Raw genomic sequence first — 15,370 nt, 5'->3', positions numbered from 1 at the left:
TTTGACCTTGCGTGGTTTTGAAAATGAGAGGGAAAAATAGAATCATGCTTTGGCAACATAAGCTTAGGAATGTGAAAATGGGTCAGATAAGTTCACAAATGATGTGATGTTGTGATTGCAAAATTGTTTCCATCGTCGCAGACACAGATGACTTTAATGTCTCATGATTGGTGTGAAATTATTTGATCAATATGTAGAACATATTTTAGAATTTGGAATTATCTGTTTCTGAAGCCTAATTTATGTGAGTATTTTGAAGATAAAACCAAATTATAAGACTAGCAATGTGAATTAATGTACTCTAGTGTAAAACATGGACAATTTACAACCGATTCTCAGGAATCATTTGGTATCATCATGGAAACGCATCTCCCAGGCTCAATCCAAATGATTTCTCAGATTGCGCGGGTCTTTAATACAGCTCAATTCTGTCAAATTCGAGAAGCAGATTTCTTAAGGGTCCATTGCACGATAAATAATATTGTCTTTACCTCATTAGAATGACAATAACAATGATCGTGTAAAGTTGACAAAATTGATATGACGGGCAATAATGATGCAAATCCGGATTTTCTGATCTCGCTCCATCTTTTCTGTAATAGGGCGGGGACACTATCATTCATGATGTCTAGGATACCATGCGACATCTTGTGTTAAAATCTATGTTTGTGAGGAAATTTACTCTCTATCCGGTTAGTGGGCCTGAGGCAGTTTCATATTCCTAAAATTTGAATGATAGTTATTACGTGTTGTTACTTGTATGCATAAAACACGTAGCACTTAACCCTGCTTAATCAATTTTCTATATTTTCTCTGAAATCCCTAATAAAATTCATTATTATAAAATAAAATTATATCCAGATATTATTTCAGTACAAGGTTTTTTTCACCATTTGCGGAAAAATGTGTTACTCTTCTACATAGAGCAACATATTTGATGCAAAGAAAATAATTTTCATTTATATTTTTTGATTTAAAAAGTTTGTCCAATCTAGCTGAAAATCCGTTATCATTTTCGCTTCACAACGATGAACGACCTACTCTCGCATACACAATATGGATTCCGCAAGGCCAAGGGGCTTGAGTATTCAAATTATTCAACAACTAGCTGACCCGGCAAACTTCGTCTTGCCCAAAATTTGTTTTTTTGTTATCAATACCTTCAAACATTCACGTTTTCTTACTAAGCGCAAGTTCATGAGTCCAATCGTAGAACTGTTCATTGATTGATCTTCTAATCGACCCCGTTGAATTTAGCTTTTACTAAAAAAATTCTAGTACTTCTACCAAAACTCATCATTATAATATCAAATTATTTTCAGACACAATTCTCGTTCAAGTTTTTTCAACCACTTGCAAATAACATGTTTCTCCGTTACATGGAATAAATGTTTGATACAGAAAATATGATGGAATAAAGACAGACCTCTCCCTTCTTCTCCCCTTAGGGGGGAGGAGTGTGTATTCACCATAGAAACGTTTCGTGCCCCCTAAAATCTTCACATGCCAAATTTGGCTCCATTTGCCTGATTAGTTCTCGAGTTATGCCGAATTTTTTTTTCATTTGTATGACAGGCCACCCTAAGAGAGGGGTGAGGAATGTCGAACCACCTTAGAAGTGTTTCTTCCCCATAAAACCTCCAAATGCCAAATTTAGTTCCGTTTGCTTGATTAGTTCTTGAACTATGCGGAAATGTATGTATTTAAATTCAAACAAATAAAACCATCGCATGCCAAGTTTGGTATTTTCTTGATTAATTCTCGAGTAATGCAGAAATTTGTCTTTCATTTGTTTGACAGCCTCCCCCCTAAGAGAGGGAGGTGGAGTATCTAACCACCATAAAATCATTTATTGCACCCTAAAACCTCCACATGCCAAATTTCGTTTCATTTACTTGTTTAGTTTTTGAGTAATACAGAAATTTGTGTTTCATTTGCATAGCAGCACCACCTCCTCACCCCCCTTAGAGAAAGGGGTGGATCGTGTGAACACCATATAAACATTTATTGAACCCTAAAATCTCCATATACCTAATTTGGTTTCGTTTGCTTGATTAATTCTCGAGTAATGCAAAAATTTGAGTTTCATCTGTATAGCAGCCCCCCCTCAAGAGAAAGTGGAGGTGTATCTAACCACCGTAAAAACATTTATTGCATCCTAAAATCTTCACATGCCAAATTTGGTTTCGTTTGCTTGATTAATTCTCGAGTAATGCATAAATTTGTGTTTATTTTGTACCCTAAAACCTCCATATGCCAAATTTCGTCTCATTTTCTTGATTAATTCTCAAGTAATGCAGAAACTTGTGTTTCATTTGTATGGCAGTCCCCCTAAGAGAGTGGGAGGAGTATCTAACCACCATAGAATCATTTATTGTACCCTAAAACCTCCAGATGCATAATTTGGTTGCATTCACTTGATTAATTCTCGAATAATGTAGAAATTTGTGTTTCATTTGTTTGGCAGCCCCCCCATCCTTAGATAGGGGGAGGGGTTTCAAACTATTATGAAAACCTTCCCCGGCCCCAAAAAACCCTACAAACAAATTTTCATGGCGATCGGTTCAGTAGTTTCCGAGTCCATATAAATCAGACAGACAGACAGACAGAAATCCATTTTTATATATATACTAGCTGACCCGGCAAACTTCGTCCCGCCCAAAATTTGTTTTTTGTTATCAATACCTTTAAACATTCACGTTTTCTTACTATGAGCAAGTTCATGGGTCCAATCGCAGAACTGTTTATTGATTGATCTTCTATTCGACCCCGTTGAATTTACCTTTTACGATAAAATTCCTAGTGTTTCTAACAAAACTCATCATTATAATATCAGATTATTTTCAGACACAATTCTCGCTCAAGATTTTTCAACCACTTGCAAATAACATGTTTCTCCGTTACATAGAATAAATGTTTTATACGGAAAATATGATAGAATACAGACAGCTCTAAATCGGGCAATTCCTTCCTCGAGTTCTGCTCTTATCAACACATCCAGCGATCCTTTTTTTGTATAGATAGAAGAAGATATAGGAGTGCGTTTCATCACATTACATCCATTTCCAGTTTCGAACAAAGATCAATTTCGCTAGCGCAAACATCGAATGGCCTAACAGCACTCGTCACTATGCAATTGTAGAACATATGGGAATTTAATTTTCCGAATTTTCCTTTTTTCCTTCAGAGTTTTCCGAAAATTTTCAATTGTCATGTTTGGTTGGAATATTTTTAGTTGAAAGGTGTAATATTTTTATTGGACCCCCTCTTCATTCCAGAGGAGGGAGGGGTGTCATACCATTATAGAAACATTTCTCATACCCAAAAATCCTCATATCCCAAATTGTGCTTGATTAGTTCTCGAGTCATGCAGAAGTTTGTGTTTCATTTGTTTCATTGTAGCCTCCTAACACTCCCCCCCCCCCTTTTGTGAGAGGAGTTGAGAGTGTAACCATCATAGAAACATTTATTGCACCCTAAAATCTCCACATGCCAAATTTGGTTTCATTTGATTCATTAATTCTCGAGTAATGCAGAAATTTGTGTTTCATTTGTATGGCAGCCCCCCCCTTAGAGAGGGGAGTGGAGAGTCTAACAACCATAGGAACATTTATTGTACCCTAAAACCTCAATATGCCTAATTTGGTTTCATTTGCTTGAATAATTCTCAAGTAATGCAGAAATTTGTGTTTAATTTGTATGGCAGCCCCTCCTTAGAGAGGGGGGAGGGGTCTCAAACTATCACGAAAACCTTCCCCGGCCCCAAAAACCCCTACATACCAATTTTCATGTTGATCGGTTCAGTAGTTTCCGAGTCCATACGAAATCAGACAGACAGATAGACAGAAATCCATTTTTATATATATATATATAGGGTAGATAGGGGCAATATGGTCCCCCTAAGAACGAAACGTCCTGTCCTGTAGGAACATCTACAAATTATGCTACATATCAAAACCTCACGATTTAAAACCTTATTGATCGATGTAGATTGTATGAATACGCTTTAAAAAAGATTTATGTGGGAAAATTACACTTTCAAAAATGTGTTCCATTTCCGTCGATCGATAACACTACGGGACAATATGACCATGTTTATTGATTCAATAATTTAAGCATGTTTTCGTAGGATAATAACGTAACAAGTTAATAAAACGAAAGCTTATTCTATTTTGCAACTTTCACGTGTATTTTTTGGATTTCATTCAGTTTGCATGTACAAAAAATAACAATGTGATCAAAGTGATTGGACTACAATTTCACGTTGTTCAAATCAGGAACAGAGAATATCTGTGCATTGGTTCCGTTTATTGCCACCCGTAGAGGAACTGAATTGTGTCCCACAGTAACAACATAAGGAATATTCTATAATGGTTATTCCTTGCTCGGCACTCAGCGCTCATCTGCCTTTTTCCGCATTGCTAGGATTTTGGAATTTTTGGTCTGCACCTGTTGAATAAAGATAATAATTTTCAGTTTGCTGCTCCTATGGAAAAAAAAGACCGTTACCGTTAGTTACCGGAATCACTGATGTTTTATCGATGTTGAATTGCCTTTCTGGTGGAGTGTTGTATGTCTGCTGTACGTCTTCCAGTAAGTCGTAGAATTTCCCGACTGCAACGCGATTGAATCATTTAGTCCTGGCGGCGGACGTTGCTTCTGGTATCCGAAGTGAGATTTGTGGGTGACACTTTCGAAAACCAGCCAGCTATTTCGGCTAATTGCTTTTGACTATTGAAAGGGTGAGAAATATGGAGCAGCAAAGGGTCTGCACAACGTAAATAACGTTGAGGTGTTTCCCGCGGGACACAATGCACTAAGGATGCTTGTCACACTGTCGTACTTGTCTTCGCTGCTTCGGTGGCCGCGTTCATGCTGGTCTGTGGCCACTTTTTACAATCGTTTGTTCTGAGATAATTTCGCACCATGATTCCACATCTAACTGTTTTCAACTATGTTTACAAATTTTGACAGCTGTTTTTACAGGTTATGTTGAAAAAATACCTGGTCATAATGCCCCAAGCAGGTATGCCCATTCCGCCCCATACATTTGCGCTCAATAAAAATGAACCGATCAAAAAATTATTCACGGTGGAGAAGCTTCACCCAAAGAGAAAAGAAAATTAGGATATTCCGAATAATATGGAAATCACAAATGAATTACCTTCGAAAATTCCTCTACAAATGCTACATGCTACAACTATGAAATGATAAAAAACATTTTTTTATTTTTTTTCCCGAGATTGTCTACCTGTCCTATGAACAATTCGAACGGGCGCCACGAGACGCCACTGTATTTACCGCTTTTGTAATACCTAAAGCGAAACCTCGGAGCATCAATAAGCAGCAGATAAGCTTGTAATGTAGCAGAATTAAAATGGGTCATACCACAAGAGTTCAAAATAATGGACGCAGTGGTTCACACCCTACAGGGGCAAAAGGGCAAGGGGACGAATGAAATTAAAAAAAAAACAAATGGCTTCAGTCTTCTTGGACGTACAGGAATCCTTTGAATCAGTCTCAATTCTGTAAGACGAACTACACTTTCGAGGTCTGCCTCCTCTATTGAATAACATGTTCTGTAATTTGCTTTGTGAGAAACATTTGAATTTATCTCTCGTACATTCGGTAGTGAGTCGGATTTCCTAAATGGGCCTCCCCCAGGGCTCATGTTTAAGCCCCCTTTTGTACAACTTCTACGTAAGTGACATTCATAATTACCTTGCAGGAAATTTTCATGCCTAAGAAAACTTGCAAATTATGGGGTGGTAACTGTCCTATTAGGTGTACCGGTAAGTTTCTTCGGTTTTACAACAGATGGCGTAACTTGATTATTATTCCAGTGAATCAAATTTTCAGACATTCGTTGGAAAGCTACTGTCATTGCGCGTCTTTTTCAGTATATGTCAAAAAGTTGAAGTGTAAACAACATAGTTTTTTGCCACTTTCAATATGTCGAATTTCGTACCAACGAGAGTGTTTTTGCGGGTAGTGTTACTTCATTACTTCGATATGAAGAAAAAAGCTCGGAAAGTCATCGCATTTTGGTGGAAGTTTATGGTGACCATGCTCCAACTGAGCGGACGTGTCAGACGTGGTTTGCACAATTTAAAAGTGGTAATTTTGACTTGGAAGACATAGAACTAAGTTGTGACTAGCGATGGGCAATACTTTTAATATTAAATTTGTAACGATTTTTGCACAATAAAGCATTAATTTGTTAAAGAAAAAAGAAAAAACTTACCGGTACTCCCATTAAATTCAATAATCCGAATTTTAAGTTTTGCCTGCTTTGTGATATGAACACGTTTCTGTGGGGTGGATTGGTCACACAGGTTTGAGATTTTTTCTTGCGTTCTAATTGATTCCAAATGCCGTGGAATTGAAAAAAAGGATGGACAGACCACGTTGGAAGAAGTAGGACCTTGAAAGAGCAACGCAGGCCATCAAGCACATAGCATCAAAAGTGTTTGAAAATGCTCGAATAACAGTGAAGAGATTCATGCAGCATTCGTCGGCCGCATCCGAAGAATAACATAGAGCAATACAGAAATACACACCTGTCCAATCCACCCCACATCAAATTTCAATGTCCAAAAATCATCTCTTTCATTACAATATTTCATTATATAATTGGTTGATTAAAGCTTGTTATAATGATTAAACATTATTCATCGAGAGAAAACAATTGTAGCTCAGTGTACAATGTGACTTTTTTTAGACCATATTGGTTGATTTGCATTTCCAAATTACCCCCACTTACCCTAGCAAATCATTCCAGACTACGACAAGACAATATTTGAAAGTAAGCCCAGAAAATATTGTGACTCGCTAAGCTAAGTTTGTTTTATGCTATACTAGCTGACCCAGCAAACTTCGTCCGGCCCAAAATTTGTTTTTTGTTATCAATATCTTCAAACATTCACGTTTTCTTACTAAGCGCAAGTTCATGAGTCCAATAGCACAACTGTTTATTCATTGATCTTTCAATCGACTCCGTTGAATTTACCTTCTACTAAAAAGTTCCTAGTACTTCTACCAAAACTCATCATTATAATAACAGATTATCTTCAGACACAATTCTCGTTCCAGATTTTTCAACCACTTGCAAATAACATGTTTCTGCGTTACATGGAAAAAATGTTTGATACAGAAAATATGATAGAATTAAGACAGACCTCTCCCCTCTTCCCTTCTTAGAGAGGAGAAAATGGTATTTACTATTGGGGGACACGAAACAAACTCTATTCACCACAGAAACGTTTCGTGTCCCCCAAAATCTTCACATGCTAACTTTGGCTCCATTTGCTTGATGCAGTGTGTGGACGCTATTTTGCACGCTATCTACTAATGCTAATACGAGGACCTTTATAGCATACCTGATAACGATGGGTGGACAATAAACCGCCCATTAATGGTGTAACTATTTTTTTTTGCATCAAAAATCAATTTTTCGTTCCTCTTTATATGGACATAAAAATAAGATTGCGTACGCGGGTAACAATTTCGTTCCTAGGGGGTAGAAATGTGGATTGAAGTCAGTTGAATGAAAAGGCAGTTAGAATAACCACTGACTGAACTAGTTCATCAGTCATCCTCACTTTTTCTAGTCAATGCAAATTATGTTGACGGCGAATGTCGAAGTAGTGCTAGTCGGAGCGAAGTGACGGAGAGGATAGTCGATATTCATTTTTCATCTTCGAAGATTTCGGGGCCTGATATCTATTTTTAGGATCTTAATTCCTCACAACATTTTGTCGGAAGTTATATGGGTCTGCTCCAATACTCATGTCTCAGCCCCCTTCTCAATAATAATTTATGTGAAAGACATTGACAGTTGTTTGGCAGAACATGCGGGGACCATTGCAAAATACTTTAGATAACTTGCCTTCTTGGGCAAGGTATTTGAGGAACGAATTCTCGCTGCAGAAAACCTCATTGGTAGTGTTTACTCAAAAGTGGTTTCCAACACAATTGCAATAAAATGTCCACGCTTGTCCACGGAGAGGTGTGAGGGGGTATACGCTGAGTCCACGTGGACAGGAAAAATATGTTTTTTAAATGCGGTCACCTGTACATTCAAAATTAAAATAAATAACACATATTCAAGAATTTCAAAACTCTCCGTATTTATCAATAAACCGCCTGGGAGTACTACCCAGTCAAAGGTTCATATATTTTTTCTCATATCATTGATCTTCTTCAGTGAAATCTGTATTATAAAAATATCTCACGTAAGGCGTCGTGCACAAATTACGTAACGCTAAAAATGAGGTAAATTTATTTAAAAAAAACAGATAAGAAACATGAAAAAATGAGACAAATTGCAAGTCCTTCAGGTGATTTCAGTCTAGCCTTTTTGTTCGATCATTTTAAGGCCTATTTGAAGACCACCAAAATTCATCGAGTACATAAACCTGAATTTTAAGATAGTTTCCATCTTTCCCACCCCAGGTGTCCGTCTTTCCCGACTCAATCTAATTTTTTCAAAAATGCCGGACACATTTATTTTGCCGAATGTCGGCCTCAAAGACAAATTTTATTTTAAAAACAGACCTAGACTATCTAATTTGTGGTTAGATAGCTAAATATTTTTTCGTGAAATTCACGAAAAAATTCAACGTTTACTTAAGGTGTCCGTCTTCACCACCCTTCCCCTATATTTTGCTTTGACGGGATATCCATCGATTGCTAAAAATGGTTTGTTTCCATTTCCGGGTTCTTGTTTCGAGTTTTTCGTCCAAGTGAGATCCCTCATGATCACGAGGAAGTATTTAACCTGCCGGGAAAGGGGGACAATCCAACTCAGTTGAATGCACTGCGTGCTGGAGAATTTGGAGCAACTAATATTGCATCAACATTCAGTTGATTAAAATAATAGATCGAAAATATCTATGACCTTTTTAATACGAGAGTTCTCATCTGGTCCTCCACCCACATTAATTATGGTTACTGGCTTGTTATTCTTTGGTACCGAATAATCTCGAATTAAGGTAGCTCGCACACACATTGAAAATCGATCCCATGAAGAAATGCGTTCGAAGAACAGTGCCTTCCTGAAAAAACTACAACATATATTGGAACACTGCATAGAACTACTTCAGCATGATCGAGGAGCTCTAGCTTTATTTTGCATCCTGCGATAATAGACGGAATAAGCCGATATTTTCCAGCTATGACAAAATCATGATTCGTGAATTTGTTCAGGAATAAAAGTGAAATTTTGTTACGTAACGATAACGGCAAACAAACATAAAATTTTATATTTTTTATGGGTTTTTATTAATTTTCTAAAAATGCATGATAAACTGGATCTACCAACCAACCAAATTGACTAAATTGAAGCTCTCCAACCACTCAACAATTTCTTCCCTGAAACCACACTGTTAAACTTCTTGGTATCTTCCACTAACCTAAATGTTTCACAATACAATTTTATGCATAATTTCCTCTGATGGAGGCAATTGAATCATGCTAAGCAGAGTACTTTCTGAATTAAAGTCAGTCAGCGGTCTCAAGAAAAGGACAACAATTCTTTCGTAGTTGAGATTTGACCATAAGCGTGGGAGATTTTATATTCGTGAAATATGACCCTCTATTACTTAGAATATTCCGGATCAGGGCGTCAAAGCGTTTTTGGAAAAAATGAACAAATTTAAAAAAAATGGGGAGGTTTGGGCAATGACTGATATGTTTGGCCTTCAATTTCTCTCTAGTAAAGTGTTCGAATTTTATAAGTGATGTTTTGATAAGGATTAAAGCGGAGGAAAACTAACACCCCTATTCTGTTTTTTTCGATCGATTTGAAATATTTCGAACGACTTGATAAAATTCCATTTTGTATTCCGTTCGAGTTGTTTTTGCATTTCGTTCGATCTGTTTCTCTTCGAACATTAAATGGGCAAAACGTTCGAAATAGAGAATACGAAATTATAGCTCGAACTAAATAATGGCTTCGAACGAAATGCAAATTCGACAGAATGCAGAATAGGGATGTAAAGAGCAATACAAATATCTCTCCGGGGAACATAAGTAAAAAATCAATGAGTTTTTTTATGTAATTTTTCCCCGTGAGAATTTTGGAAGCCATCTAGACACTCAATACAAAATGGTCAAAGAGCAGTTGAAAAATGTAAATAATATAGGTATATTGAAAATATTTTTAATACGCTACTAGTGCTCTCTGAAAATTCCCCGAACTGTTTCGGCAAAGGTTTCGTATTGCGCAGACGACTAAAAATAAAACGAGTGTGTAAAGGAACCGAAATTTCCTTTGGCCGATCGTATTCCGAATACTCGACAAAGAAAATAGAAGAGCGACATCGAAAATTTTGAGTGATTTTTTAAACACTGTAACTCTGTTATAAAATAATGCATTCGTCAAAACAACAACTGGACCTTGTATTGAGTATTTTCATGTTTGCAGTGGACAGATTTCACCATCGATTTGCAGTGCGTTCATTATTTTATGAAATATTTTTAATTCAAAATTAAAAAATAAATTAATTTCATTCGATTTTCATTCGAGAATACCTCTGTAGTAAATAGTTCTACTGAATCTTTCTATGAATCAAATGGAAGCGAAATAATCAGGTTGATTGGATTGTTATTGGGAATATATTTTTGAAGTCTATAAAAACTTTGAAAGAAAACCAAAAACGCTGCATCGTTTCTAGCTATGTCTTTTGTCTTCAATGCATATACACATCAAACTAAAAATATGAACCTGCGATAGCCCTAAACTAGAATTTTGAATTTTTTTTTATCTCCATGTCATTATTTATATCGAAGCTCTCTTAAAAATTTCGACCCTTTACTCCTCAATCCTTTGTCAAGTAAAGATTTATAGATATCAGTGCATGCTTCCTACTTTGTCTTTTCTTGAAATTTCTTCTTTAATTGATGAAAATAATCTATGCATATGAAAATGTTCTGTTCGTTTTTGTGCGCTTCAAAAACTCGGCACTGATGGAGCTCGTATTAGGACACAATATACAATCCACTTCAAGGATAGTTGTTGCTACTGCCAACACGCTAGAAAGCTTTAAGATTTCCAGATCGAATAAGCACATTCTTGAAAAAAAGTTGTGAACGTAAATTAACTTTTTAGTATTGAATATGTATTCTATGTGATAGAAACACACTTCTTTGAAAGTGTTCAAAAAAATCGTGAACTAAAATTGTATCTGATGTAAATAATTATCAGATACAATTTTAGTTCACAATTTTTTGCGATTGGCGTCGCTCAAGATCAATCTTTGAAATTATGTGGTTTATATTCGGATGCGGATTATTCAACTATATATTGCGCATTTCCGTATTGGCAAACCAGATAGCTTTTATGTCTACGCAGATAATAGTAAAACAAAGTATTACAAGTATTTCACAATTAGTTTATATGAAACATATGTTTTGTTTTGCTACTCATTTCTCTGCCATAAAACCTCAATGTGCAACAGCAAAGCTTGGCAGACAGGGTACAGCTAGTAAAATTTGAAACAAAATAAACTTAAATGGAAAGAAAATTAAATTTATGCGCAATTCAGTTACTTACACAATTATTCTAATAAAATAAAGAAAAATGTGGACAACAGAGGGACGGGTATGCAAATGTCCACGCTTGTCAACGGAGTGGGGGGAGTCTAAAATCGTCCATTTTTCTGTCCACGTGGTATGTGGACAGCCCCTTATACCATTTGTTCCGAACCGTGCTCACTTTATCATCAGCAGCTCCTCAATTGAATACGATCTGTCAATGAAACAAGCAACTATTGAGATTCCAGACCAGTTTCGACCTAGTATCATTCCTCATATTTAAATAAAACGTACCAACAAGTCAATTGCACAAAAATATACTTCACTAATGAGCCTCAGTGGATGCACTGGCTGCGTTTATGTTGCTGAGCTGTCAGCATTCCACTTCGCATTGGGGATGATCTCCTTCATTTTCTCGGATATGCTCAGTTCGTTTGAGGCTCTCCAGTCGCTGAAAATTAGTAGGTACATATCTTATTCCCTCACAAAAGTGAGACAGCAGATGAGTGCACTGATCGAGAGATCTTATAAGATAACCTTCGTATGGGTCCCCAATCATTGCACAATTCCTAGCAATGAATTGTTTGATAGATATATTTCATAGGATGATTTTTTTCAATTATTGCGTCAGAGTTCCCTCTAGAGTTGGCGTATCGAATAATCATCGAAAAATCATATATTTTGTTTATGTGTATTCCAGACAACCTTGCCCTGCAGCAGGATAACAGTCGCTACATCCCTGTGCGGCCAATCGTCCGCCGTAATCTACTGAGCGAGAGCGGCGGTGGAGGTGGTGGTGGCGTTGGGGACCAAAGCGAGTCACACAATACCACGGTTGGGGTTGTCATTCCGACAACACCTAATTCGGCTCAGCAAACGTTCCGGTTGAATGATACCGGATTGACCGGTACCACCAGCATTAGCAACATCCTCAACAATACTGGCAACCAGAAGCATATTCTAAACCCCTTCCAACAGCAGGCCCAGCAGCAGCATTCTCAACACCAGCAAATTCCGAGCCTGCGTGCGTCACCACTGAGCTCGCGCGTACCGGACGGGGCCTCCCAGAACCAGCTGAATTTGAACAAAAACTCCAATCAACAACAGCAGCTCCACGGGAGCGGGGCAGTGGGCGGAATTAATCTCGCCAAGGTGAACTTTGAGGATAAATTGAACCAGATTCAGGAGTACATTAAACTGACCACAAATTTGATCTCATCGGTGCAGATTGATAATGTAAGTATTACTTTAATAGACATTGATCAATAAGTTAGAGTTCTAGATATTTTTCCGTAGACAGGGGAAACACGGGAAGAAGGGAAGAATCAGAACAACAGCTTCGGGAAGATGGGCGACGAGAGTTGCTATTTTGTGCCTATCAATTCGACTAGTTTAGAGAGTGTACGAAACAGCGATTCTGAGGTGCGTGGAGGCTTTGCCAGAATCAGCGTGCTTCCTTTCTACGTTGGTGTCTAATGTTCCATTGCTTTACAGCGAGTCTAACATGTGTTGTTTTATCTATCTGAAATGATTAACATCCATAATAACATTATCGGTCGGATGCGTAGCGATTTTCGAAAGACTAACCAAGCATCTACAAAGTTTCAACTCTTCTGCCTGTGCTTTCCCGTTGTTGTTATTGATCTCAGCCATAAAAAGTACATAACTAATCGGATGTGTTTTGCTTACTTCCAGCTGAACGGACCCCGACCCCAGTCGGTTCAAAGTATTAGCACCACCCACTCGGCGACGCCAGTACAAACCCCTTCGTACGACGATCTGCGCTACCGAATGGACAGCCAGAGCAAGAATATGCAGGCTTTGAAGGAACAACAGGCGCACCTGCTGCGGTTGCAGGCGGCCGCCCGGCAGCAGTTGCAGGAGATGGAGGTGATTCGCAGCCAGACGGCTACCAGCCATCTTCCGTTGGAGAACTTCGAATCGGTCGAGCAGGTTCAGGAAGGTATCAGTGGTGTTATGGAGCGCATGCGAGTTTTGGCAACTTTCATCCAGAACCAGCAGGAGTTGGGAAATATGCTGGGCGGGAGTAACGAGGACCTTCTGTGCGATCAATTGATGCTTCAGCAGAAATTTCAGGAGCTTCGCGACAAGAAAGCGCAGATGCACAATTTGGTGTCCGAGTTGCAGAATCTGAACTTGGAGGCAAATAGACAGTTTGAGGGGGAATCAGTCGTCGAGAGGACTGTACCAATCGAGTTGACTAATACTCCGGCGGCAGCGGCGGATTTGCGTAAGGCAACCAAGACCTTCCATCAGAATCATTTAGAGCACGGAATGATGAATGGTGTTGGTGGATTAGGTGGATCGCGTGGTGGTTCCATCACACCGAAGATAGAAAATTCGATCGACGAAGAAAATGTTGGAGAGGAATTGAACGGACACGGAGACGAAGCAGAAGCGATTGCCGGTTCAGACGACGTGCTGAACAAGAAAATAAACGAAATAAATGCAATGAAATCACAGCTGAGACGTTTGAAGGAGATGATGGACACTGTTAAACTGATTGAGATGAAAAATGGTGATTCGATCGACGAGGAGGAAGATGTTCCCGAGGAAAACGATGAGAATCCGGATACTGCGGAGAATTCGCGTTCTCCGAGTGTCGCAAGCCAAATTAGTGAGCAAGCGGGTCCTGGTGAACCGCAGGATAAGAGGCGGGAACAACTGAATCAGCGAGTTGAGGCATTGCATGCAATGACGCGTGACCTCAGAGAGCAGGCGAAATCTATTGCAGCTGAACGTGATGCGCTGAAGAATACCAGGACCGAAATTCAGAAACGTCGTAATAATGTAGTTGATTTACAGCAACAGGCAGAATCTCAAAGCACTGAAAAGCTCACCAATCACGTAGCTTCGTTTGTATCATCCTTGCCTACAGGTCCGAAAGAGCGGGAACAGATGGCTCTCAAGGCAGAGCTTGAACAGAAAAAACGCGAACTGGAACGTATCGAGAAAATGACAGAAAGTATCAAAAAGAACTCTGAGCTATCTCGTCGCAATACAGAAGTAGCTCCGCCCAAAGTATCTTCTGTGTCCTCAGCTGAATCACTTCGATCTCAAAGCCAACCGCCCGTGATTCCACCGCCTCCGGTTGCATCCGCTGCCAATAATACGAGTGCTAGCAATGCAACAAATCACTCGAAAAATTCAGCCGATTCCGGAGTGACTGACATTTTTGCCAACGCTCATTTGGAGTCGGGAAGCTATCAATCGAGCAGCACTCGTAGTTTCAATATGGTCCCTCCGATGCCGGATATATGTAACCGTCCTGATCGCTATCGCAAATCGGAGGATGTGGGCACTTCCACGGCTCGTACCGATCGAACTTCACCTTGGCCAGCGCATTTATTCGCGGGAGCCGGTCCATCGAGCTCTAACACCGGCCCCCAGAGCCCACATTTTCATCCCTTCGTTGGATCAGATATTCACGTCAGTTCGGCATATCCGGCATATAGCGCTTACCCGGCTTACTCTAATCTGCTGCCACCTCATACCCCAAATTCGGCTCCACCACCACCGGATCCACTGATGTTTCAGCATTTCATGCAAACCCAACAGATGCTCATGAATTCGATCACACAGTGTAACCAGCTGTTATGGATCCAACAGCGCGAGATTAATAATCTGAACAACGCCGTTTTGTTGGTAAGACTAGCTGATATGAATATATCATAAAAACTTTTTCAGGCACCAAAAAAACCTCTACATACAAACTTTCACGCCGATCGGTTTAGTAATTTCCATGTTTATAAGTAACAGACAGAAGTCCATTGTTATATATATAGAGCAATTCCACGCCAAATTGAAAAAAAAA

General features: G+C 38.8%; 1 protein-coding gene across 2 annotated transcripts in view; it reads left to right on the top strand.

Annotated features, from left to right (window-relative positions):
* LOC129767305 (uncharacterized) overlaps positions 1–15,370 on the top strand; it is a 42,068-nt gene that overhangs the window by 1,595 nt on the left and 25,103 nt on the right. The window contains exons 4-6 of one of the 2 annotated variants that reach the window (XM_055768028.1): positions 12,236–12,771; positions 12,832–12,957; positions 13,231–15,201. In XM_055768028.1, the coding sequence (XP_055624003.1) occupies positions 12,236–12,771; positions 12,832–12,957; positions 13,231–15,201 (2,633 nt within the window). The remainder of the gene's footprint in view (positions 1–12,235; positions 12,772–12,831; positions 12,958–13,230; positions 15,202–15,370) is intronic. The other variant, XM_055768029.1, reaches the window with a different exon arrangement.

Source organism: Toxorhynchites rutilus, chromosome 2, assembly GCF_029784135.1.
Source record: "Toxorhynchites rutilus septentrionalis strain SRP chromosome 2, ASM2978413v1, whole genome shotgun sequence".
Taxonomy (NCBI): Eukaryota; Metazoa; Arthropoda; class Insecta; order Diptera; family Culicidae; genus Toxorhynchites; species Toxorhynchites rutilus.
Note: the sequence above shows the minus strand (reverse complement) of the source record. Positions and strands in the feature narration are given on the sequence as shown.